Genomic DNA, 24,786 nt, shown 5'->3' with positions numbered 1-24,786 from the left:
TCCATCCAAATTTCAGTGAATTAAGGTTCTGGTGTTGAGTAAGACTGACCCAAAACAGTGAGCCGAGCAGGTCGTGATCTGCTAGCGACTTGGATGGCTTGACACTCAAAGCTGCCGTCATCGGCCAGTTCTGTCCTCTGGATCAGTAGGTGATATTCCCCTTTGCTGTGGTCCCCAATAATGTCATAGCGTGGATAACCTGAAACACAAGCGCTTAGATTTAACATTTTTGTTTAATCAACATAAAAGTAGACACATACGGTAGCCCCAAAATGTTTTTGGACACTTAAGTCATAATTCAAAATATATGATTGACATTGACATCAAACCATTTCTTATCTTTAAGGTATCTTTAGCCTTTCTTCTACAAACAGCTAAAGATACCAAAGCTATTGGCTTACAAACAAGAATACTTATTAACAGTTTACACACATAGTCTGCTACAAAATGATTAAACTCTTCCTAAACTCTTTCTAATTTCTACCCTCTGGGCACACAGATGTTTTTTAAATGCATTTACTCAGTTTATTTGCTGGATGAAAAATCCAGTTTCATTTGTATGTTGCTGGGAGCATTGTAAGTATTTTACTCTTTGTGCTTTAGTATTGTTCTGTTTCTAAAGTAAAGTATAGTTGAATGAATAAAATTTGAAAAAGATAAAAAGGCCAATATTTCACTTAACAATAAGAGACTGGGCCCATTCAAAGTTGGCCTTGAATGATCTTCTGTCACACTCCATTCATGTGAATGTGAGAATGCAGTGTTTTGTACACCTTGTGCTGACATCTCAAATTTGGACATAAAATATTTATCTCTGAACAAACTGCTAACAATACCATAGCACTTCAATGTCAACATGTTCTATGCGTATTTAAAAGGCTGATGAATTGCTTTAAGCTGAAATTTAAATAGGTAAGAAGATAAAGGTATAAGTCATTATTGATTCCATGTCAAATGTTTATTCTGCTGTCCAAGGATTTGCACATCTTCCCAAAGCTCCACACATTCTGAAATATTCTTATTAAACATATGACATCCAGCATGGCACAAACAGAAGTCTTAATAAAAACAAAAATATAGAATGGAAAACAAAATTCTCCCTACTTTTTGTCACAGGTTCAATGTACTGGACCAGGTACACAAAGCAAAGCAAAAAGCAAAGTACACTTATATCATTCATTAAATCTAAGCAGCAAAAACAGTCTATTTAAAAATGTGCACGGTATTGATGTTGCAAACATTAGCATATAGTAACTTATGACTGCTTACGTTCATAAATTAACACCTACTCCTAATTCATTATTCAGCCTAGCCTTATGCATGTCAGTGTGAAGTACACCAGTACAGATTAGCCAGTCATAAACTGTGGTCCCCTACATATAGAAGTCTTAAAGGTAGCCACGACTGCAACAACTGAAGAATATTAGGACATTTTGTATTTCGCTTGTTGTCTATTCCTGCAAAGGTCCACAATCCCACTTTATATAACTTATATTAAAAATAAAAAATCTTCTGATCTTCTCAGTGTCACATTGTGGAGCCTTTACGCATTCAGTGTGTACAAGATAGTCGCATCGCACACGGTTTGGCAATGGTGGAAAATAGTTGTTTGAAAGAAAATCACAAATGTATTTGGTGCAAGAAAAAGTGTTCTAAAACGTGGACTACAGGGGAAAAATTAAATGCCACAAAAGTGTAGAATACGGCCTCTTTAAAACTGAAGTATGCAACTTTTTCAGTGTCAAAATACTTCCTTCTATCCCAGCTTAATATGCAGAGACAACTACAAGTAAGTCATTCAGATGTTCATTTTCTCAAAAACTGTAAAAGCTTTGTTTCTGTGGCATTATAAAATGTCTTTGTTTGTTTAGAGTGACCCACTTAGACCCACCCCAACAATGTTACTAAACCAATGGTGTGAGTTGGGGGTGGGAATATCTGACAGTTCGAACAACAGCAGACCAGAGGTGAATTTGGAAATCTGTTTTGAAAACATGATTTATTTTTCCAATTCTGTACGGTGGCACTAGTGTCGCATATATTACACACTTCAGCTTTAATAAATGATGTATGATGCCATTGCAACCAGCACAATTGCTACATGATACTCTACTCAAGACAGCTGTCTCATTTTCCGTTAATATGCTCGTATCTACAGACAGATCGCAGGCCCGAGCACAATTAAATCCGAACATGATCTTGTAAACAGCCATCATAGCATGTCTGTGGAACCCTGGTGATCCTTTATTTTAAAGAAGTTTGGCTGTCCTGTGCTATCTGGTAATAAGCCCCTATTAGGAATCAATAGTGTCATTACAGCCGTCTTGCCACTGGATCTTCTTTTGCCTTTTATTTAAGAGCTGTTTTCATTAGGGATTATTGAGGCATACAGGCACCTCAATAAAGCTCTGATGAATTCCCCAATATGCCTGACTGGGCGGCTACAGACAATGGCTGTCAATTAGAAGAAACAATGTGAAATGACCCTATTAAAAGGTAATGAATCCCACTGAAATGGATTTGGCTTTATGTCGGATCAATAGCAGCTGCGACAGAGAGCTAGGACATGGATTTATCACATGCAGGAAGACTGTGGGCATGTCACTGACACTCCAGCGGATGGAAAGACTGTTGAAACTTGGCTGAGAGGAGGCAGATAAAAGCTCTGAATGAGTGGATGTGAAAGCTGACGGAGGAGGAACATACTGATGGATTCTAATCAAGCTTTATGTTCAGCTCTTTGACGAGAGATGTCATTTTTCAAACTTTGATTGTACATTCTGATGTTTTACAGGTGAATATAAGCATGTCATTTTGTCAGAGTGAAACTACAAGTAATAAAATATTAGTATTACTGATAGCGTCAATGCTCTACTGCATAACCGGCACATTTTCTGATCTTTTCTCTTTTGCAACTGCTGTTTTTGTGAGTTTTTGCTGAATTTCTAGTTGCAACTACTAGTTAAATGGATAGTTCTACCAAAAATGACAATTCTCTCATCATTTACTCACTTTCATGTTGAAAAATGACTGACTTTCTTCTGTGGAACACAAAATGAGAGCCTTAGTCACCATTCACTTCATTGTATGGACGAGATGGGCTGAAAGTGAATGGTAACTGTGGCTATAATTCTGACAAACATCTCTTTTTGTGTTATACGGGGGGGGAGTAATATGGGTTTGGAATGACGCAAGGGAGATGACACCAGAGTATTAGAGGTCTGTACTCAATTACATGGTGCAACGATATATAGGAGTACCTGGACACCTTTAAAGCTATAGTTCATCCAAAAATGAAAATTATTTTGCTTCTAAAGATATGGTTTAACCACTGGAGTCATACGGATTATTTTATGTTTCCTTTATGTGATTTTTGGAGCTACAAAGGTCTGATCACCATTCACTTGCATTGTGAGGACCTACAGAGCTAAGATATTCTTCTCAAAATCTTTGTTTGTGTTCTGCTGAAGAAAGCAAGTCATACATATCTGGGATGGCATGAGGGTGAGTGAATGAAAGAATTTTTATTTTTGGGTGAACAATCCCTTTAAATACTTGGAGAAAGTTAGACAGATTTTACGAACTTTAATACGGATTTACACAATATAAGTGTACGCGAATAACCACATAAATGAAAAGATCCACAAATGTCTTCACACTTCAAACAATCAGTTAACAGTTTTATACTCAGAACTTACCAGTCAAGTCAAGACAAGAGTGCTTTTACAAGTGTCTTTTTTTAAACTGCTCTTACAAATTTAGACTTTGTGGAATTCGCAGTCTCCACAGTTGTTTAACTATGAAAGCTCTGTACTAGATTATGCTATGAAGTGCAGAGTTAAATAGAATGGGCTTTATTTAAAAAAAATACAAATAAAATAACCCATAGGGGAAAACATCACAGTTCATGGCAGAATAAATGAACCGACTGGCTGGGCTGGAAAAGGAGAGCCTTGAGGTCCTGGCTCAAAGGAATCTCCAGGGAACTGCGGGAATACAAACAGACAAGACCGAATACCACGACAGGGAAACATCCCAAATAAACTGGCATGGGACAGAAAACACAATGAGGTTAAATAAGGAAGGAACAGAGGAGAGTAACGAAGGAAAAGAGATGAGGCAAATTAACTAATAAGGTAACAGGGGGGATGGGTATCACTCACAACCAGAGCCGGACAGTAACGGAGTACATTTACTTGAGTACAGTACTTAAGTACAATTTTGAGGGATCTGTACTTTACTCAAGTATAATTTTTGGGGAGTACTCATGACTTTACTCAAGTACATTTGAGAGGCAAATATTGTACTCTTTACTCCACTACATTTCTATCCATAACCGTGAGTACCCGTTACTTCTTCTAAAAAATAAAAATAAAAAATAAAGGAAAAAGAAAAATCTCGGAAACCCTCAATTTGTTGTTTCCCTCTCAAACGTGATTGGATTGTGCAGGCGCCACTGATTGGGACAGCCTATCAGCAATCACCTTCAGCTTTCCGCCAAAGTCAACTCCATGGTCAGATTTATTTAGAGATGGACGAAACAATGGATGAAGACGCAGCAGGTCCATCCTGGGAATGTGCCAACCCGTGGCCCCACCTCGCCAGACTATTTCAATTTTCTGAACAATTGTCTGATAGTTTTCGCTTCAAGTGTTTGCTGTGTTTGCTAAAACAGAACTTCATCACCGCCTACAAAAATTCATCCTCCAACTTGCGGAAGCATGTCAAGGTACGTACATTAAAATAAACTTCCTTACATTTCTAAGCTAGATTCTACTAGCTACAGAAAAGTGCACTAAATGATTGGCTAGCTGCGATAATGCAGCTTTTACATTCTCAGTTACGTTCGAGTAACGTTAGTCGAAGCCACATGCAATTTGCTAGCCAATTTGCTAGCTGTAGCTAGACATTCAGATGGCTAACTTTGGCCTGACAATAGCATAAGCTGAGGCAAGCTAATCGTGTAACATAGATAATCAACTGAAGTCCTTTCAGATTCATGTTTTGATGCCCCTGACAAATAGAGAGAGCATACAATGTATATTTTCTAGTCTGAGCTCAAGTACGAAACGTCTTTTTTACCATACAAAAAATGTAAAAGCCTAATTAGTTCAGTCGTTGGCTTTGCTAGTTGCAAGCAGGGCATTTCAGCTCACTTATTTCACGAGAGCGAATAACTAGAGCAAGCCCTACAGGGGCTATTTGTTTTTTTTAAAAAAAATAAGTTCAGCTGGCCTAGACAGGATTACAATAGTGTTTGTTGAACTGTAAGGCTTAAATGCCTATTCAGGTGGGGGAACGCTCTTGAGTGTACTTATACCTGTCTTGTTATACCATAAAAAATTGCTGTAGCCTACAATTGTATTTAAATACATGAGAGATATGCTACCCAAAGTCTTGTATTTGCCTGACCTAATATTGCAGCACTTGTTAGAATGTCAGAAGCACCTAAATACTTTGCTGGTCCACGTAAATTAAAGTTAGTTGCACCAGTTAAACCAATTTAAAAAGTTAGTCTGGAGCCATTGGAAAATTATTACAACCAGCACTTCATAATTAACCCTCTGGTCCTCTTCGGTCAAAAATGCGCACACACACACACATACACACACACACACACACACACACACACACACACACACACAAATAATTATTGTGTTTGCTATTATTTTAGCCTAATAGGTGTTCCTGATATCTGTTGCATATGCAACACTACATAAAATAATTACAGTTTGTATGTATATAGTTAAAATAATATTTATTATTATTATTACATTTTTATTACTCTTTTTTTTAACCTACAGTTTGATAATGATTGTTTGCTGTTACGTTATTTTATTATGTTTTTACTGTTAGATCATAATTGCTGTTCCCTTCTGAAGTTGTATTACCATTTATAGAATTAAACTGAATAAAATACCAATTAATTGCAAAATGTCTGTATAAAGTGTTTTGAATTATCACTATCCATCCCTTATTTTGTTAGAGTTTTTAATTATCAAATACTGAGTAACAAAAATGCTTGCATTGTGTTCCCTTTCTAACCAAATGTTATTGTTTGATTGTAATCACAATGCAAAACCTGATACTTATCTAACATAAATATCAAAAAGTACTCTTTTAGAATGTCTAAATATATATTTAAAAAAAAACAAAAAAAATAAAATAAAATTGAGAAATCATGTCTAAAAAAAAACAAGGCGAATTAAAAAGCCTCTCTATGTATTTATATAGGGAGCTATAGTATAGTCTATGGGCGGTTACACACATTTATATTTTTTAACACCACTGGATGGTGCTTTTCTCACTTCAAAATTATTTTTTTTAAAGGCCTGCACTCTATTTTTTATGTGAAATGTTGCATTTATTAAAAAAAATTAAAACATATATTAATTCTAATGGAAAAAATAGCTCATAAAAATTGTATAATTATTGCTTAGTAACACAGAAATCTTTAAAAATTCAAAATAATAATAAAAAAATATTATTGAACAAGAATATATTACATTGGTTTTCCTGGGGAAAAAAAGTTACATTTTAAGGCTTCGGTCACTTTAGACCGGGAAGAAGCCAAGTGTGACCCCTAAACGAAGAGGACCAGAGGGTTAATAATATTGCTATGTAGACTACATGATGGGTATCTTTTCTAATATTTATTAGTTTATGTAAACTGAAATATTATACTGTGTTTTACAGAGAAGGCATGAGACACATCTGGAGGAATACTGTCAACTGACTTCAACAGCCTGCAAGAGGCCATCAGAAGGTGGAACAGGCTTCAAGCCGAAGCAACTGAAGCTGCTGGAGACCAAGCAGGTGTCTCAGAAGACGGTTGATCGGGCTATCCTCCGCTTCATCGTTCAAGGTCTCCAGCCCTTCTCCCTGGTTGAGAAACCATCCTTCCAAGACCTTATTGTAGAATTACAATCGAGTAGTGCCGTCATGTCCCGCACAACTGTGCGGCGCAAGATTGATTCAGCTACATCTAAAATGAAAGAACGTCTCAAGAACGAAAAGAAAAAGGTACCATACATTGCCACCACTACTGATTGTTGGACGGCCAGGAGAAGGAGCTTTTTAGGTGTAACAGCCCACTGGCTCGATCCTTGCAGTTTTGAACGCCGTTCAGTTGCCCTTGCTTGCCGTCAACTATGGGGCTCCCACACATTCGATGCCTTGGCAGCTGTTTTGACCGACAGTCATGCAGAGTATGAAATAAGTCTAAAGGTTGTTAGAACTACAACAGACAACGGGTCGAATTTCGTCAAAACCGTGTCTTTGGTCAGCAGGACGAAAATAACAATGAAGAGTTAGTTGCAGAAGGCACAATCGAAGAAGAAGTAGTAGGAGAAGATTGTGATGCATCTGATGATGAAGAGGAGGTGGAATTCATGGATGTGGAAGCCATTCTGGAGGAAGATGATGGGCTTCAGTATCAGCTGCCGAAACATCATCGGTGTGCATGCCACTTACTAAATTTAGTTTCCACAGTCGATGTTGATCGGGCTAATAAGACAGAAGCTTACAAGAAATTGTCCAGATCAGCCTTTTCAAAGTGTCAGGCACTCTGGAATAAAGCATCAAGGTCTCCTCAAAATGCAGAGCTTATAGAGAAACACTGTAAGCTTCACTTTGTACAGCCTAATTCAACTCGATGGAACTCCTCTTTCATGGCCGTGGAACGTGTGGTCAGAATCATTAGAGACCAAGTAGAGGGTCTGTGAGAACGGTCTGTGCTGCACTCAATGTTCCAATGTAAGTAGCTTATGTTAATGTATAATTGTGTTCTTATTTTGTTAATGCTTACCACATTATCTGCTGTAGGTACATAAACAAATAAATAAACGTCCAGCATTGCACAGTGGTTCTGTATACATTTTGTTGAAATATGTGTTTGTTTATTTTCTTCTGTTTCTATTAGGTACAGTCCGGCTGACATAGCCTTTTTAGGGGAATATGTCACCACCATGAGTCCAGTTGCGAAGTCCTTGAACATACTACAAGGAGAAGTCAACATTCAGATGGGCTGGCTGCTCCCGACAATCACCACCCTCACAACCAAGCTTGAAAAGTCCAGACCATCACTCAGATTTTGCAAGCCACTTGTTGATGCTCTTCTTGAAGGTTTGAGGAAGCGGTTTGAGAGCATGATGTAAGAGCCAGAGCTAATTGCAGCAGCCATTCTCGTTCCAAGGTTTAAAACCTCCTGGACCAGCAATGACACAGTCCTACAGCTTGGTAAGGAAAATGTTTTTTTTTTGTTTGTTTGTTTTCTTGTTTTTTCAAAAACCTTTACATCCAACAATGATTCTATGCAGTTGTTTAATTACAGAGTAATAATAACAAAAATATGTGTTTGTTGGTGTGATTCTGTGTTTCTAATCAAGGCCTTAGTTACATCAAGGAACATCTGCCAGAACACGATGAAGGTCTTCGGTCTCCTGATACCACATCAACCTCTTCTGATGAAGATGACTTCTTCTCCAATGTCAAGCAGACGCATTCCCATGAGATAAGTAAGCAACTTGATGTATACCTAGCCGCTACAGCTGAAGGAGTGAATACACTGGCCCCCTATCCAGCTGTGCATAACCTCTCACTAAAGCTCAACACAGCCCTGCCAGCTTCAGCAGCGTGTGAAAGGCTTTTTAGCATAGCAGGTTTGCTTTTCACCCCAAGAAGGGGATCAATTCATTCACAGAATTTTGAGAACCAACTTCTTCTCAAGTTGAACAAGGACTTCATGACATTTGATTGAATTGAAGTACAGTACACACACACACACACACACACACACACACACACACACACACACACACACACACACACGTTGTGTTTCCATGTTTTATGGGGACTTCCCATAGACATAATGGTTTTTATACTGTACAAACTTTATATTCTATCCCTAAACCTAACCCTACCCTAAACCTAAACCTCACAGAAAACTTTCTGCATTTTTACATTTTCAAAAAACATAATTTAGTATGATTTATAAGCTGTTTTCCTCATGGGGACCGACAAAATGTCCCCACAAGGTCAAAAATTTCGGGTTTTACTATCCTTATGGGGACATTTGGTCCCCACAAAGTGATAAATACACGCTCACACATACACACACACACACACACACACACACACACACAGTTGTCACACATAGATTGTGTGTGAGAGAATGGTGTTATTCAGCTGAAAGTATTTTCTCCTGCCTTTGCCTGTATGTCAATGTGAGAGGAAGGGGCTTAATACTGTCACTCAAATGAGCTGAATTTTATTTTTCCTTCTTTGTACGCTGACCTAAACACAGCTGATTAGCTGATTTTCTTTAATCATTATTATTTTCTCTTCTTTGCTCTATGCTGCGTGTATAACACGGTCAGGTTCAAATGTGGGTACAAAAATCCATTAAAACTCTAGCAGAGGTTTGTCAGAGCGTTGCCATTGTGCTATTGCCTTGTGGGCCGTTTCACGTCGTTACAAGTGATAACTGTTAAATAAAGCAACATGGTAAAAAGATGAAAATGACTTTATTTTACTTTCAATTCCTTTTACATTCTCCAAGGTATTAACATTTTTCATAACTCCATGTAGGACGTTTCTGTGCATAAATGTAAGCACTGTGGCAGTAGACTAGTAATGCAATATTTAGAAAATCTACTCTTGTACTCTTGATACTCAAGTACTTTTAAAAACAAGTACTTTAGTACTTTTACTTAAGTAGACATCTGACTGTAGTACTTTTACTTGTACTTGAGTAAAATTTTGCAAGGGGTATCTGTACTTTTACTCAAGTAATGAAGCTGTGTACTCTGTCCGCCTCTGCTCACAACTGAATTGACACAATTGCACATGACAATGAGAAAACACAAAGTCAAGTGCACTCACGCAACAAATGACAAGACATGAGTGTCAGAAATCAGCTACAAAAAGAAATAAACAAAACCAACAGAAGTGTCTGAACCCTGACATGCACAGTACAGTCTGTAAAGGTGAATGATGGCTTGTAAAAATACATTAATTTCTTCACATGTGAAACAATGGTTCTATCCACACACAAAGCCAAAGCCACTCTAAATGTACTACTGGCTGATCATGTCAACTCTCTAGAGCGAAACCAGCAAATTTCCTAATCTTTTATGCTTTCAGATGTGTCGTTTTCGAAGCAAAATTCACTGAATGTCCAGTTAATACTGCTTATTAAGCACCAGAGCTCTGTCCTCGATTATACCATGGTACAATAATATCCAGGAGTCTCTTGACACCTATAAATGCTCAGAGAAAGACGGATGCAGTGGAAAGGAAAGAAAAGTCTTAGGAGGCTCAATTAAAGAGCTCCGTCCATGACTAAATGCTGCCGGGGGCCAGGGCTGAAAATGACTAACTTGTGGAGAAACTGATGTAAAAAATGCAATTCCTATTTTGTAAAGTATACATTTGAAATCGCATATCACAAGAGGAATAAATGAGGCCGCAGCTCAAAGCTTAATCTTTAAATATTAAGTGCTCATTTCTTGAGAGACATATGTGAATGCAATCAGCAACCATTGTTAGCGATAATGACCCCTGGATCCAGCAAATATGAGTAATGTTATCTAAACAGGGCATGATCACTGTAATTTGAATAAGATACTACAATAAAATTATTGAAATTCTCTTTCATAATGCTTCGTTACACAATAAATATTTCAAAGAGCTAATCATTTCAACTTCGAGCAAATTGAAGCGAATTTGGAATCAACATAGAACAAATAGATGCTTGAGGGAAGAATGGGCAATGAATTCGAATTTTGTTATGCATTTCTGACTTTAATCGGATACTGTAAAACACACAAAGACACATGCACATCATGTGGCCCAGAATGCCATACTAAAGACACCAAGTGTGGTAATCATATCTGGTTTGCTTCTAATGAACAAGCCAAACTGATTTCAAAAACAAAAAGGTTGCCCTTGCATATATTCTTGAGTTTTATAAGTGCAAAGTTTTCTTAGTTTCAGAACATTTCAATTTGTTTTCACAAATTCATTTGTACATCTCATTGTGTGAATGTAAAACAGCTGCACTTGCAGCGTGTCTCTCTGGGATTCTGTGGATGATGAAGTGTTTAATGTGCCTTAATTAATGATAGTGCCTTAATTAATGATAGAAATGCAATTAATTCTTGATTGTTTTTTGCTTTGCTCTGTCTGACAGCACTTTTGACAGGCCTTTCTGAAGCAAACAGGAAAAACTTCAGTCAAGAAAAGTTAGTGGAAAAAACAGCAAGGCTGCTTGGTAAGTAAATGTCAGGGGAGGCATTCACAACCTGACAGAATGGGCTATTGTCCTCGAATGTACAGTGCCTTACTTGAGAAAAGACCAGACAAAGACGCGTCTGAGGAATTCAGCCTCTCTTTAATGACACTAACAGATCCAGCAAAGACATAAAGGCTGTTGTTTGCAGCCAAAGTCTCTGTGGTATTACTACGATTGAATGTACACCACAAGTAGAGCTTAACAAAATGTACTTGAAGGAATAATTTACCCAAAAAATTTAAATTCTGTTATCCTTTACTCACTCTCATGTTTTTCCAAACCCTTATGACTTTCTTTATTCCATGGAACACAAAAGGAGATGTTAGACAGAATATTAGACTCAGTCACCTTTCTCTTTTAATCTCATGTGACCCAGCAGTCTTCATCGCGGACATTGTTTTTTGGCTTCAATATACGCAACGCATAATTTAAATTCCTTTAAACTGACTGATCTTAGTTCAGAAGACTCTGAGATGCCAGTAAAGGGTTAAACATTTAACGTATGGAGTCATGTGACAAAGCAACATGGTGCTGATCAAAGAGGAGTTTGTCCTTGGGAGAAACAGCAAAAAATCTGGTAAGAAAAAAGTATTTACATTGAAACCTTTTTGATTTAAAAGAGTCTCTAGTTTCATCTGATATGCCATTTTTAAAATTGGAGTGATTAGTCGTGAAATGGTACATTGTTAAACACAATGACCACTATAGTAGACAACAGCACTAGTTTTTCATTGGAAAATCCATTTGAAATCCTATATTTATGTGCATTTTCACATTGTGAAAAAATTGCTTAAATGGAGTTAGGATGAAAATAAGTTGCATTTCAAACTGGTCTGAAACCAGTGAAGACAGACTGGAGATTAAGTCATTCACTAAATAGGGAGCAAGGCCGCATCCTATAGATTTCTTATGCAGCTAAGTGTATTCAATCCTAACATCCGGTCAAAAGTTCAGTTTCAGGCTGCAGATGATTTTAACATTGACAATGTTAATCAGTTCTTTTGCAGAATTTGTAATGTATAATTATATTTTAACATGGTTGACAGTGATTGGCCATTACTTTGAATCAGAAATTTAGCAGAGACAGGCCACTTCTATTAAAATGCATGGGAGAAATTGGATCGACCAACCAAGAAAGTCTAGCGCCCAATGGTCAACAGATGTAGAAAGATAGTCCCTCCTTACAGTTAAAGGAGCCAATCACCTTTTAGATACAGACATAACCTGTCAACGTGCATGTGCATTAGCTATACAAGCCTGGAATTTTTTTTTTAGCATAATCTGAGTTAAAGAAGCATACAGTTTTTGAGATTTCAGTTTTCCCCATTCAAGTAGATAGGAGCTGCACTATAATGACTAGAAATTGTCAGTGACACTCAAGTCACTCTAGTGGCCCCTTATTGGTTCTCGGATCTCACGCTCCTCACGACAGCACCTCGTTGGCAAATCCCCTGAGGAAAGACCTTCTTTCTCAGGGACGTAGCACCCTCTGGCATCTGTGCCCAGTCCTCTGGAACCTCCACGTCTGGCCCCTGGATGGGATGTGGAAGATCTGAGTGGTCTATCAACAGCTGTTGTAGACACCATCAACCAAGCCAGAGCTACCTTCACCAGGCAGCTTTACGCCCTAAAGTGGCGCCTGTTTGCAAATTGGTGACCTGCAGAGGTGCGCAGTCGGGTCAGTGCTCTCATTTCTACAGGGAAAGTTGGAGGGGCGGCTGTCCCCCTCCACCTTGAATGTATACGTTGCAGCTATAGTGGCCCACCATGACACGGTGGATGGTAAGTCCCTAGGAAAGCACGACCTGATCATCAGGTTTCCAAGAGGCAACCGGAGGCTGAACCCTTCTAAGCCATGCCGGTTCCCCTCATGGGAGCTCTCCGTGGTCCTTACGGGCCTTAAGAGAACCCTCTTTTATACCCGTATGTCCGGGGGCGAGACATGCAAATTCTGTTCGCTAACTTGGCATTGACCTTTTTCATATTCAGAGCTATACGAAAGGGGGTTACACTAGTAAACTAGACATTCTGCATGATCATGTGATTGATTAATTAAACAGGAAAGGAGGGCTGATTTGCACTTCAAGCAAATTGGTATGTTTTTGCATTGTTATAGCAACATCAGGAGTTTTCTAAGTGATAAGATGTGCAGGTTGACAGTCTCAGACGCAGAGGCAGCTGAGATTCATCCTCCGCCACCCTGATTGAGTCAATACACCACCATAAGGACTTAGAGCACATTGGGAATTGGGCATTCCAAATTGGGAGGAACAGGAAATCGGATGGGAAAAAGAGTTGGGACAAAAGCATTCTAACCGTGATCGCTAGGACAACACTACACATTTACACATCGTCTTTGCACCCCACGCCACTGTAGCAACACCTACCTACCTATTTGCACTTTTCACAATACACATTGTTCCAAAGCAGCTTTACAGAAAATCAGGTGAAATGTCTTTAACAATTTAAAAACATGAATAACCAACACTCTTAGAAACATAATGAACATAATGAACAATTTGATAAAAAAAAAAAATCAGACTTTAAATTGCACACAACAGTCACGCCCGGTTCTCAGGAGGTTAATGTGTAGAAAAAAAATGCAATGAAAGTGAATGGTGAGTGAGGCTGTCATTCTGCCAAACACCTTTTGCATTCCACATACAGAAGAAATACACTCACCTAAAGGATTATTAGGAACACCATACTAATACTATGTTTGACCCCCTTTCGCCTTCAGAACTGCCTTAATTCTACGTGGCATTGATTCAAAAAGGTGCTGAAAGCATTCTTTAGAAATGTTGGCCCATATTGATAGGATAGCATCTTGCAGTTGATGGAGATTTGTGGGATGCACATCCAGGGCACGAAGCTCCCGTTCCACCACATCCCAAAGATGCTCTATTGGGTTGAGATCTGGTGACTGTGGGGGCCATTTTAGTACAGTGAACTCATTGTCATGTTCAAGAAACCAATTTGAAATGATTCGAGCTTTGTGACATGGTGCAATATCCTGCTGGAAGTAGCCATCAGAGGATGGGTACATGGTGGCCATAAAGGGATGGACATGGTCAGAAACAATGCTCAGGTAGGCTGTGGCATTTAAACGATGCCCAATTGGCACTAAGGGGCCTAAAGTGTGCCAAGAAAACATCCCCCACACCATTACACCACCACCACCAGCCTGCACAGTGGTAACAAGGCATGATGGATCCATGTTCTCATTCTGTTTACGCCAAATTCTGACTCTACCATCTGAATGTCTCAACAGAAATCATGACTCATCAGACCAGGCAACATTTTTCCAGTCTTCAACTGTCCAATTTGGGTGAGCTCTTGCAAATTGTAGCCTCTTTTTCCTATTTGTAGTGGAGATGAGTGGTACCCGGTGGGGTCTTCTGCTGTTGTAGCCCATCCGCCTCAAGGTTGTGCGTGTTGTGGCTTCACAAATGCTTTGCTGCATACCTCGGTTGTAACGAGTGATTATTTCAGGTAAAGTTCCTCTTCTATCAGCTTGAATCAGTCGGCCCATTCTCCTCTGACCTCTAGCATCAACAAGGCATTTTCGCCCACAGGACTGCCGCATACTGGATGTTTTTCCCTTTTCACACCATTCTTTGTAAACCCTAGAAATGGTTGTGCGTGAAAATCCCAGTAACTGAGCAGATTGTGAAATACTCAGACCGGCCTGTCTGGCACCAACAACCATGCCACGCTCAAAATTGCTTAAATCACCTTTCTTTCCCATTCTAACATTCAGTTTAGAGTTCAGGAGATTGTCTTGACCAGGACCACACCCCTAAATGCATTGAAGCAACTGCCATGTGATTGGTTGATTAGATAATTGCATTAATGAGAAATTGAACAGGTGATCCTAATAATACTTTAGGTGAGTGTATATTCATATGGGTTTGTAACATTATGAGCGTGGGTAAATGATGACATAACTTTAATTTACATTTGTATCTCTTTAAGTCAGCATGATCTCTGTAGCATTACCTGATAGGTCTCGGTTGACGCCCAAAGCAAGGCCGTCTTTGACCCAGAGCACCATGCCATGATATCCAGTGATGGAGCATGGCAGGGTCACAGGCTGCCCGGCCACTACAACCAGGTCATGGGGCTGCTGGACAAACACAACACAGGTTCCTAAAACAGAGAGAGAGAAATAGAGAATGGAAGGTCACAATTAAAAATCATCAAATACAATTTGTCAGTGCTCACTGCCTCTGCCAAAGGATTAATAAAAACACCCTTTTAATTGAGGATCATTATTATGAGCCTAGTAAATCTATTCAAACTCCAGAAACCACTTTGAAGAATAAATAGATACATTTAAGTTCCCTTCCGAGGGAACTCGCACTGCGTCGTTGAAAACGACTCTTTGGGGAACGCTCCTTAGCGTGCGCCTCTGAAGTATGAATGAAACTATTCCAATCTTGATTGGTGTTGCGTCATGACGTAACATGTGACGGCATAACCGGATGCATAAAAGTGACGCCGGCACACATACACATTAGCTTTCGCTCTTCAGCAAGCGCTCTATGTTGAAATTGTTTGTCTTATTTGGTGTTGTTTGTCTGATTTAAAAATATTATGGCCACCGAACAGTTCAAGAAGTGCGTGCACCCCTGCCCTCGTTTCATTACGGGTAGGGACACGCACGCTTTATGTGTGAACTGTTTGGGAGCACAGCACGCACAGGCAGCTCTCGAGGGATCTGCCTGTGAAAGTTGTGAAGCACTACCCATGAGAGTGCTGCGCTCCGGTTGGCGTGCTTCGATGAGCACGGTCAGGCTCGCGTTCCCCACGGTTTTGGTCCCGCGTCTGTTGAGGCAGCGGGGTTGAAATCGCGGGGTTCGCAGCGGATTTTGCAGATGAGAATGAGACTGCTGCGGCACGTTCTCATTCTTCGTTTGAGGATCCCGAGCCTACTGTGAGTGGTGCAGAAGCCCGCGTTGCGGCTTCTTCTGCCCATGATCAGGTCCCCTTGCTTGAGCTCACTGCTTCCGAGGAAGTGGATATGCTCAGCATCGATCGCGGACGACCGTGAGCCAAGCACGCCAGTTTTTGGCCAAGCTTATGAGGAGCTGATTGAGGTTGTGACGCGTGCGTGGCCAGACTGAATATCAGCTGGCCACAAAATGAGCAGGGAACGCAAGTTGAAAGCAAATTAGACGTGCGTTTCCTGCGGCACAGATCACAAACTCAGCGCCGGGGTTTGCCGTTTTTCCCGATCTCCACAAAGATATCTAAAACGAGATCGTGGGGTAAACCGCATTCGTCCCGTATCTCCAGCCCCAGTGTTTGATTACGTTTTGGGGCACGGTATATGGGCTAAAACCCCGGCGCTGCCTAGTAAGCCCTGCAGAGATACATCTGCTTTAATAAGTAGGGCTTACATGGCCGCACACAATCGGTGTTGGTTTCCCGCCGTCTCTGACGCTTCGGGCCACATCAATTTCCAGCGAACGCACAGCGAACGTTCGTGTCAAAAAAAAAAAAAAAATATATATATATATAAAAAAATAAATAAATAAATAAAATAAAAAAACAACAAGCATCAATTGTGGTCACAAGAACCGTATCGACTAAATCCTGCCGGTTTCCTGCTTCAGGAAGTCGGGAACAGTGCTCGAAAAACACCCGAGACCAGCCTCGAGAGGCTGGTTCCCTTAGTTGAAGCTTCAGGAAGAGGTCCTACCGAGGTGGTAGAACCTCGGAGGGCTGTCCCCCGCTGCAGAGCAACCGAGGTTGCTCTCGCAGCGGAGTCCTCAGGAAATCGGTGTCGGTTCCCGCCGTCTCTGACGCTTCAGGCCACATCAATTTCCAGCGATTGCACACCGTGCCGTTCTTGTCAAAAAATAAAAAACAAGCATCAATGGTGGTCACAGAAACCGTATCGACTAAATCCTGCCGGTCTTTCGCTTCAGGAAGTCGAGAACAGTGCTTGAAAAACACCCGAGACCAGCCTCGAGAGGCTGGTTCCCTTAGTTGAAGCTTCAGGAAAGAGGTCCTACCGAGGTGGTAGAACCTCGGAGGGCTGTCCCCCCCCCGCTGCAGAGCAACCGAGGTTGCTCTCGCAGCGGAGTCCTCAGGAAATCGGTGTCGGTTCCCGCCGTCTCTGACGCTTCAGGCCACATCAATTTCCAGCGAATGCACACCGTGCCGTTCTTGTCAAAAAATAAAAAACAAGCATCAATGGTGGTCACAGAAACCGTATCGACTAAATCCTGCCGGTCTTTCGCTTCAGGAAGTCGAGAACAGTGCTTGAAAAACACCCGAGACCAGCCTCGAGAGGCTGGTTCCCTTAGTGGAAGCTTCGGGGAAGAGGTCCTACCGAGGTGGTAGAACCTCGGAGGGCTGTCCCCGCTGCAGAGCAACCGAGGTTGCTCTCGCAGCGGAGTCCTCAGGAAATCGGTGTCGGTTCCCGCCGTCTCTGACGCTTCGGGCCACATAAATTTCCAGCGAACGCACACCGTGCCGTTCGCGTCAAAAAATAAAAAACACACATCAATTGTGGTCACAAGGACTGTATCGACTAAATCCTGCCGGTATCTCGCTTCAGGAAGTCGAGAACAGTGCTCGAAAAACACCGAGACCAGCCTCGAGAGGCTGGTTCCCGTAGTAGATTTTGTAGAGGCATGGAATCATCTTCCCAACATATCTGCATGGGTCCTGCATATAATAAAATCAGGGTACAAACTGCAGTTCGGGCACCGCCCCCCCAAATTCTCTGGGGTGGTGCAGACTACAGTGGTTCCGGAGCAGGCTCAGGTGATGGAACAAGAAGTGCAATCTCTGCTGCTGAAGGAGGCCATAGAACGTGTTCCTCATTCAGACAGGGAGTCCGGTCTTTACAGCCGGTACTTTATAGTTCCAAAAAAAGGATGGGGGTTTTGAGGCCGATTTTAGATCTCAGAGTTTTGAACCGGCCTTTGAGGAGGTTCAGGTTCAAAATGCTTACCATTCCTGTCATCGTGAGTCAGATCAGATCCGAGGACTGGTTTGTCACGATAGATCTAAAAGACGCCTATTTTCATGTACCCATCCTTCCATGTCACAGGAGGTTCCTGAGGTTCGCTTTCGGGGGCGAAGCTTACCAATATCGGATTCTTCCGTTCGGCCTAGCACTCTCTCCCCGCACATTCACCAAATGTATGGATGCAGCTCCTGCTCCTCTGAGACTTCAGGGCATCCGCATACTGAATTTTATCGACGACTGGCTCATTCTGGCCCAGTCTCGAGAAATGGCGGTTCGGCATCGAGATGTCGTTCTTGGCCACATTCGAAGTTTGGGGTTGAGACTCAACACAAAAAAGAGTGTGTTACAACCATCCCAGTGCACAACGTTTCTGGGCGTTGTGTGGAACTCTGTTACGATGCAGGCACGCATGTCTCCTGCACGTATCGAGTCCCTTATGGTGATGGTGTCCGGGTTAAAGCTAGGCCAGGCCATCACTGTAAAGCAATTTCAAAGACTGCTGGGCCTCATGGCAGCGGCATCCAACATTGTACCGTTAGGCCTTCTACACATGAGGCCCCTCCAGTGGTGGCTGAAAGCCAAGGGGTTTTCCCCCAGCGGGAATCCATTTCGTATAATCAGAGTAACGCGCAGGTGCCTTCGTTCTCTGCTAATATGGAAGAAACCTTGGTTCCTGTCCCAAGGGCCAGTGTTGGGAGCGTCATGTCGCCGGAAAACCGTTTCGACAGACGCCTCCCTCACTGGCTGGGGCGCGGTCATGGACGGCCGCTTTGCCAGGGGTCTGTGGCAGGACCATCATCATTCTTGGCACATAAACTTTCTAGAGATGTTGGCTGTGTTCAGGGCTCTGAGGAGCTTCCTTCCAGACATCAAAGGTTACCATGTCCTAGTACGTTCGGACAATACATCAGTGGTAGCTTATCTGAACCGACAAGGAGGACTCAGATCGCGCCCTCTGTGCAGACTGGCGCATCAGATAATTCTTTGGTCCCAAGGGAAAATACTGTCTATCAGAGCAATGTATATTCCGGGGGTTCAGAATCCGGGAGCAGACATCCTGTCGAGGCAGGGGCTGAGGCCCGGGGAATGGAGACTTCATCCAGAGGTGGTGAAGTTGATATGGGACAAATTTGGACCATCAGAAGTGGATCTGTTCGCGTCTCGAGAGACGTCCCACTGTCCACTTTGGTTCTCCCTCTCACATCCAGCCCCACTGGGGTTGGACGCCATGGTACAGGCTTGGCCGAGGCTTCGCCTGTACGCGTTTCCCCGATCGCTCTGCTCCCGGGAGTCCTGGAAAGGGTCCGCCAAGAGGGCATCAGTCTACTTCTGGTTGCCCCCATGTGGCCGGCCCGAGTATGGTTCTCAGACATAATTTCACTCCTGATAGCTCCGCCATGGCAGATTCCTCTGAGGAGGGATCTGTTGTCTCAGGCGGGGGGCACAGTCTTCCACCCTCGTCCAGAGCTGTGGAAACTGTGGGTCTGGCCCCTGAGGGGGTTCAGTACCTAAATGCTGGTCTATCAGCGGGGGTGTTTGAAACCATACTTAGCTCTAGGGCTCCGTCTACTAGGAGATTATATGGCCTCAAGTGGAATGTGTTCTCCACTTGGTGTAGAGAACATGAAGTAGATCCAGTTAACTGCCCGGTGGCTTCAGTTCTGGAGTTTCTTCAAGATCGTTTCTCTGCGGGTCTCCCCCCTTCCACACTTAAGGTGTACGTGGCTGCCATTTCGGCGTTCCATGCACCACTGAGTGATGGGCCTCTGGGGAGGCACCAACTGGTCATTCGTTTTCTCCGTGGTACATGGAGGATGAGACCGACAACCAGGTCCAGGGTTCCTGCCTGGGACCTGGCGGTGGTTCTCGAAGGGTTATCCCTGGCCCCCTTCGAACCCCTTCAGTCGGCTTCACCCAAGGACCTGACGTTCAAGATGGCTTTTCTCTTAGCTATTACCTCTCTAAAGAGGGTGGGTGATCTTCAAGCCCTGGCAGTGACGCCAGCTTGCTTGGAGTTTGCCCCTGGCGGAGTTAAAGCCATTTTACACCCGAGACCTGGCTATGTGCCTAAGGTGCCGTCTAACACGGCACGGTCTACGGTCCTGCAGGCTTTTCATCCTCCACCTCATGTGTCGGCAGAAGAAGAGAGGCTCCATTTGCTCTGCCCTGTCAGAGCTTTGAGCGCTTACCTCGAGAGGTCCTCTTCTTGGAGGAGGTCGGACCAACTGTTAGTGTGTTTTGGGTCACCTAAGAAGGGGCTCCCTGCCTCGAAACAAACCATTAGTAATTGGATTGTTCAGGCTATTATCTCGGCCTACAAGGTGCGCAATTTGCCTTCACCTTTGGCCGTGAGGGCTCATTCAACTAGAGGCATGGCGTCCTCTAGGGCTCTCTTATCGGGAGTACCCCTCCAGGAGATCTGTGAGGCAGCCGGTTGGGCTACCCCGCACACTTTCATCAGGTTTTACAGTCTGCACCTCCCTAGTACGCCTGGCGCACGTGTGCTCTCGTCCTAGCTGAGTGCCTGAGTTCAGTTTCACCCTAGGGCAGGCCTTTTTTCGGTGCGTGGCCTAGTGGGCATTCGTTCCCCAAAGAGTCGTTTTCAACGACGCAGTGCGAGTTCCCTCGGAAGGGAACGTCTCGGGTTATGACTATAACCCTTGTTCCCTGAGAAGGGAACGAGACACTGCGTCGTCCTGCCACGCCCCTCAAGGCCTGAGAGCGGCTTGCTTCATCGCTAGGCTAATGTGTATGTGTGTCGGCGTCACTTTTATGCATCCGGTTATGCCGTCACATGTTACGTCATGACGCAACACCAATCAAGATTGGAATAGTTTCATTTATACTTCAGAGGCGCACGCTAATGAGCGTTCCCCAAAGAGTCGTTTTCAACGACGCAGTGTCTCGTTCCCTTCTCAGGGAACAAGGGTTATAGTCATAACCCGAGACGTTTTATGTCACTCGGAACGTTAATAAAGTGTACTGACACACCTAAGTATGAGAGTAGGAGTCTCGCAGTTAGAAAAGTTGAACATGACACTGCTGAGATCCACAAGACTGCAGCATCGGATCATAAATCTGCTCTCAGCTGAAGCTCCTCAAACTCTCCTCTCACTCCAAAAACTTAGCTTATCAGGCAAAATAACTTTCCCCTCGACAAACCCTCGCCATGTGATATGACACACTTGGTGACGCTCTGGAACAGCTGCTTGCAGATGGCTGTTCACCTTGAAGTGTAATAGAATGAACTGCAAATGAAAAAGCACCCTGAAGGTAAGCAGTCTTCAATGCAGGAGGTGAAAAGGATGTGTTACCTTTCTCATTAAATTGCATGGAGACATGCAGAGCGGCATAAGGGGGAAATGGTATAAGAGCGTCAACAGAAAGCGAATATGTATTTTTGTGGGAATATATTTACTGAAGTTTCACGAGAAATAAACAACTCACCCTTTCAACACGCTGTCTTCCCTCACCTTTTTTGTCGTTTAATGTGAAAACAGTTGACACATCAGAGGAATGGAGGAGCCTCATGCATCTCTAGAGACCACTTTGGTCGATTTTGTCTTAAATTCAGTAAAGTGCAGCTCTGTGAGATGCATCTTTCTTAAATAGCATTCAGCCGTCCACTGATGTGACAGAATTTCTTTGGGCAGTGGTGAAAAACGCCAGTGATGCCAAACAACACGTTGTTGTCTAATTTGGGTATTCTGAGTTAACACCTCTTTTTCTCACATTTTATCTTAACTTCTTCCATCAGCACTACAATTTGCACAAAACATTGCCATAGAGGTGTTTTTTATTCCTCTATCCTTGTTAAAGATATGCAGGGTGTTTCTTGCCAAACAGAGAAGATAATTGTATACATTTACATTTATGCATTTGGCAGAGGCTTTTATCCAAAGCGACTTACAGTGCAATTATTACAGGGACAATCTCCCTGGAGCAACCTGGAGTTAAGTGCCTTGCTCAAGGGCACAATGGTGGTGGCCGTGGGGTTCGAACCAGCAACCATCTGATTAACAGCCCTGTGCTTTAGCCACTACGCCACACCACTCCCTTGTATGGCTCAAAGGTTGCTTTTTAAAGCTCTGAAGACGTAATTGAGTTCTCAGTTATGTGTCATTTAAGTATCAACTTTGTCTCTAATGTTCCCTTTGAAATTTTTTAGGAGAATAAAAATAGACATAAATAAGATGATTTTTGTCATACAGTAAGATTATTGAATTAAAAAATGAATTCAGAAAGCACATTCGCAGTCGCAAAGCATTGGTCTTGGATGAATATGAGATGAGAAATATTTGAGTCTAATGAAATTTGATTTCAGACATTGGCATCTTGGCAAATCTGGGCAGAGTTTGTATGGACTACTTCTATGGTACTTCACTTACATTGCATGGAAAAGAGCCACTTGGACACTCTGCCTAATCTCCTTTTATGTTCCATAGAAGATAGCAAATCAAACATGTTTGGAACAACAGGAGGGTGGGTAAATGTTAAAAGAATTTTCAATGTGGGCTAAATTATTCAATTCAGTTTAATAAAAATTTGGAGTCACAGAGACACAAGAATGCATGCTGTGTTTCCTGCTATTGGCTATTGGACTGTTTGTGTATTTTATGTCATGTTTAAGTTCGGTTATGTAATTAAAGTTTCGTTGATTGCTCAGCCAGTTCCCGCCTCCTACTTGCCCATCCTTTACCTGTTACACATGTGATTTGAAATCATCAGCTAATTCTATGCTTAAAAAGTTAAAACATATACAGGTATGAGCACAACACTTGCACACATTGGATAAGCCGGTAAAAATGCTCATAAAGGTTTTTAAACGATGTAATTTAAGGTGTTTACATGACTTTACATGTTGTCGACTTTATAGGCATGCTCATGAACTGGTATTAATTACTGTGTTAACAATTAGTAAGATGTTACCTTCAACAATTTCCTATCTGTGCAGCAGATAGGAAATAATTTCAGAGGCAGAGCATGTTAGATTATGATAGAACTTTCTTTGATAGAACAGGCACTGATAAATCTTGCATAATAAGACAACATGTATTAAGGAAGTAAACAGGGTCCATTTTGATTTGACTTTTGATGTGAATTGTCAGAATCAAAGAGCATTTTGAAAACCTTCACATTATTTTGATCAATTACATGTTCTAGTTTGCAATGACAGATGTAAAGTGCGAAATGCACCACCCGAAACAAATGTATCATCTCCAGCTGGGGCATCACAGCATCTTTTTGTTTATGAGATGCAGCAGTTGTGCTTCATGTAGGCAGACCAATATCCACGGCAGGGGCTCTAGGAACCACGGACACCTCTAATGAGAGCCACAAATAGATAAATAAATCCAATCATTACATTCAGAGGTTTGGCGCATCCCCTCACAGTGGGTAAAGCACCCCAAGTCAAATCTAGACAAATGAATTTTGTTATTGGATTCCTGCGGTTCCATTTCCTGGACACAAATTTAAATATCACTCGTAGACGATGTCAATTCCGAATGTAACAAAGGGAGAGAAAAACAGCATGCAGGCATGGCATTGAACCCTCCTGGAGAAAAGAAGCTGAGAGAGAATAACAGCGAGAGAAATAAGAATGGGAAATTATTTACAAGATCAAAATACAAGATTGATTGGGTTTATTGTATTTTGAAGCTAAGTGTTACCGGAACATACAGTCTTATTTATTTTTAGAATGCAAGTTTAGTGAGTACATGCCAAGGTGTTATCTTAGGTGTTTTGCTTGAAATTCTGATTTCACGGGGTATTAATCCAAAATGTGTAAATGATTTGCACTGTAGAAGTGAAATATTTCTTTACTCCCATATGGCGCAGTTGATCAGTTTCCTCATGGTAAAGATTTGTGTATTATGAACTAACAAGAACTAACAGTGAACAGTTGCAAATGTTTAAATTAACATTAATCAAGATGAATAAATGCTGTAAAAAAATGTCATTGTTAGTTTATGATACCTAATGCATTTACTAATTAAAACAAATAGAATCCTATTGTAAAGTATAACCATTCGTGATGCATAATGTGACACATATTCAAGTGAAACAGTATAGTCAGTAAGAAACAATGTAGTATAGGGTTTTACTCTTTGGGATTTGATTGGATCAATATTAGGTGGCAATGTTATTATTTGTTAATGTTTTACCAGCTCACGTACAATTGGGTCCATCAGCCGAAACAGGCTGATCTCACATAAAAATCAAAGTGTGTGCTGATTTTTCTTTAGCAGAAATCGGTACACGTTTACCGAATTTTAAAACACTGCCCCCGGAGGCTAAAGAGGTAAGAGTTTTAGAGCATATAAACAAGTGTGAGGTCACCAGAAGCCAGTTGTACAGGTTATAAAACAGTGAAGAGAAATTATTATTTTATTTAATCTACCCCCAACCAAAACCCAAATCTAACCTTAACCATTAGTAGAGAAACAATGCAATGTAAGGGATAAAAATACAACCTCCTTATCACGTTTGTGATTGTTTATTCAAG

General features: G+C 41.7%; 1 protein-coding gene across 1 annotated transcript in view; it reads right to left on the bottom strand.

The window, feature by feature from the left end:
- Positions 1-24,786, bottom strand: part of LOC127635675 (kin of IRRE-like protein 3) — a 190,392-nt gene that overhangs the window by 68,789 nt on the left and 96,817 nt on the right. The window contains exons 2-3 of the mRNA XM_052115863.1: positions 15,293-15,442; positions 50-199 (exon numbers count right to left, since the gene is read on the bottom strand). Coding sequence (XP_051971823.1) covers positions 50-199; positions 15,293-15,442 — 300 coding nt within the window. The remainder of the gene's footprint in view (positions 1-49; positions 200-15,292; positions 15,443-24,786) is intronic.

Source organism: Xyrauchen texanus, chromosome 43 (genome assembly GCF_025860055.1).
Source record: "Xyrauchen texanus isolate HMW12.3.18 chromosome 43, RBS_HiC_50CHRs, whole genome shotgun sequence".
In the NCBI taxonomy this organism is placed as follows: Eukaryota; Metazoa; Chordata; class Actinopteri; order Cypriniformes; family Catostomidae; genus Xyrauchen; species Xyrauchen texanus.
Note: the sequence above shows the minus strand (reverse complement) of the source record. Positions and strands in the feature narration are given on the sequence as shown.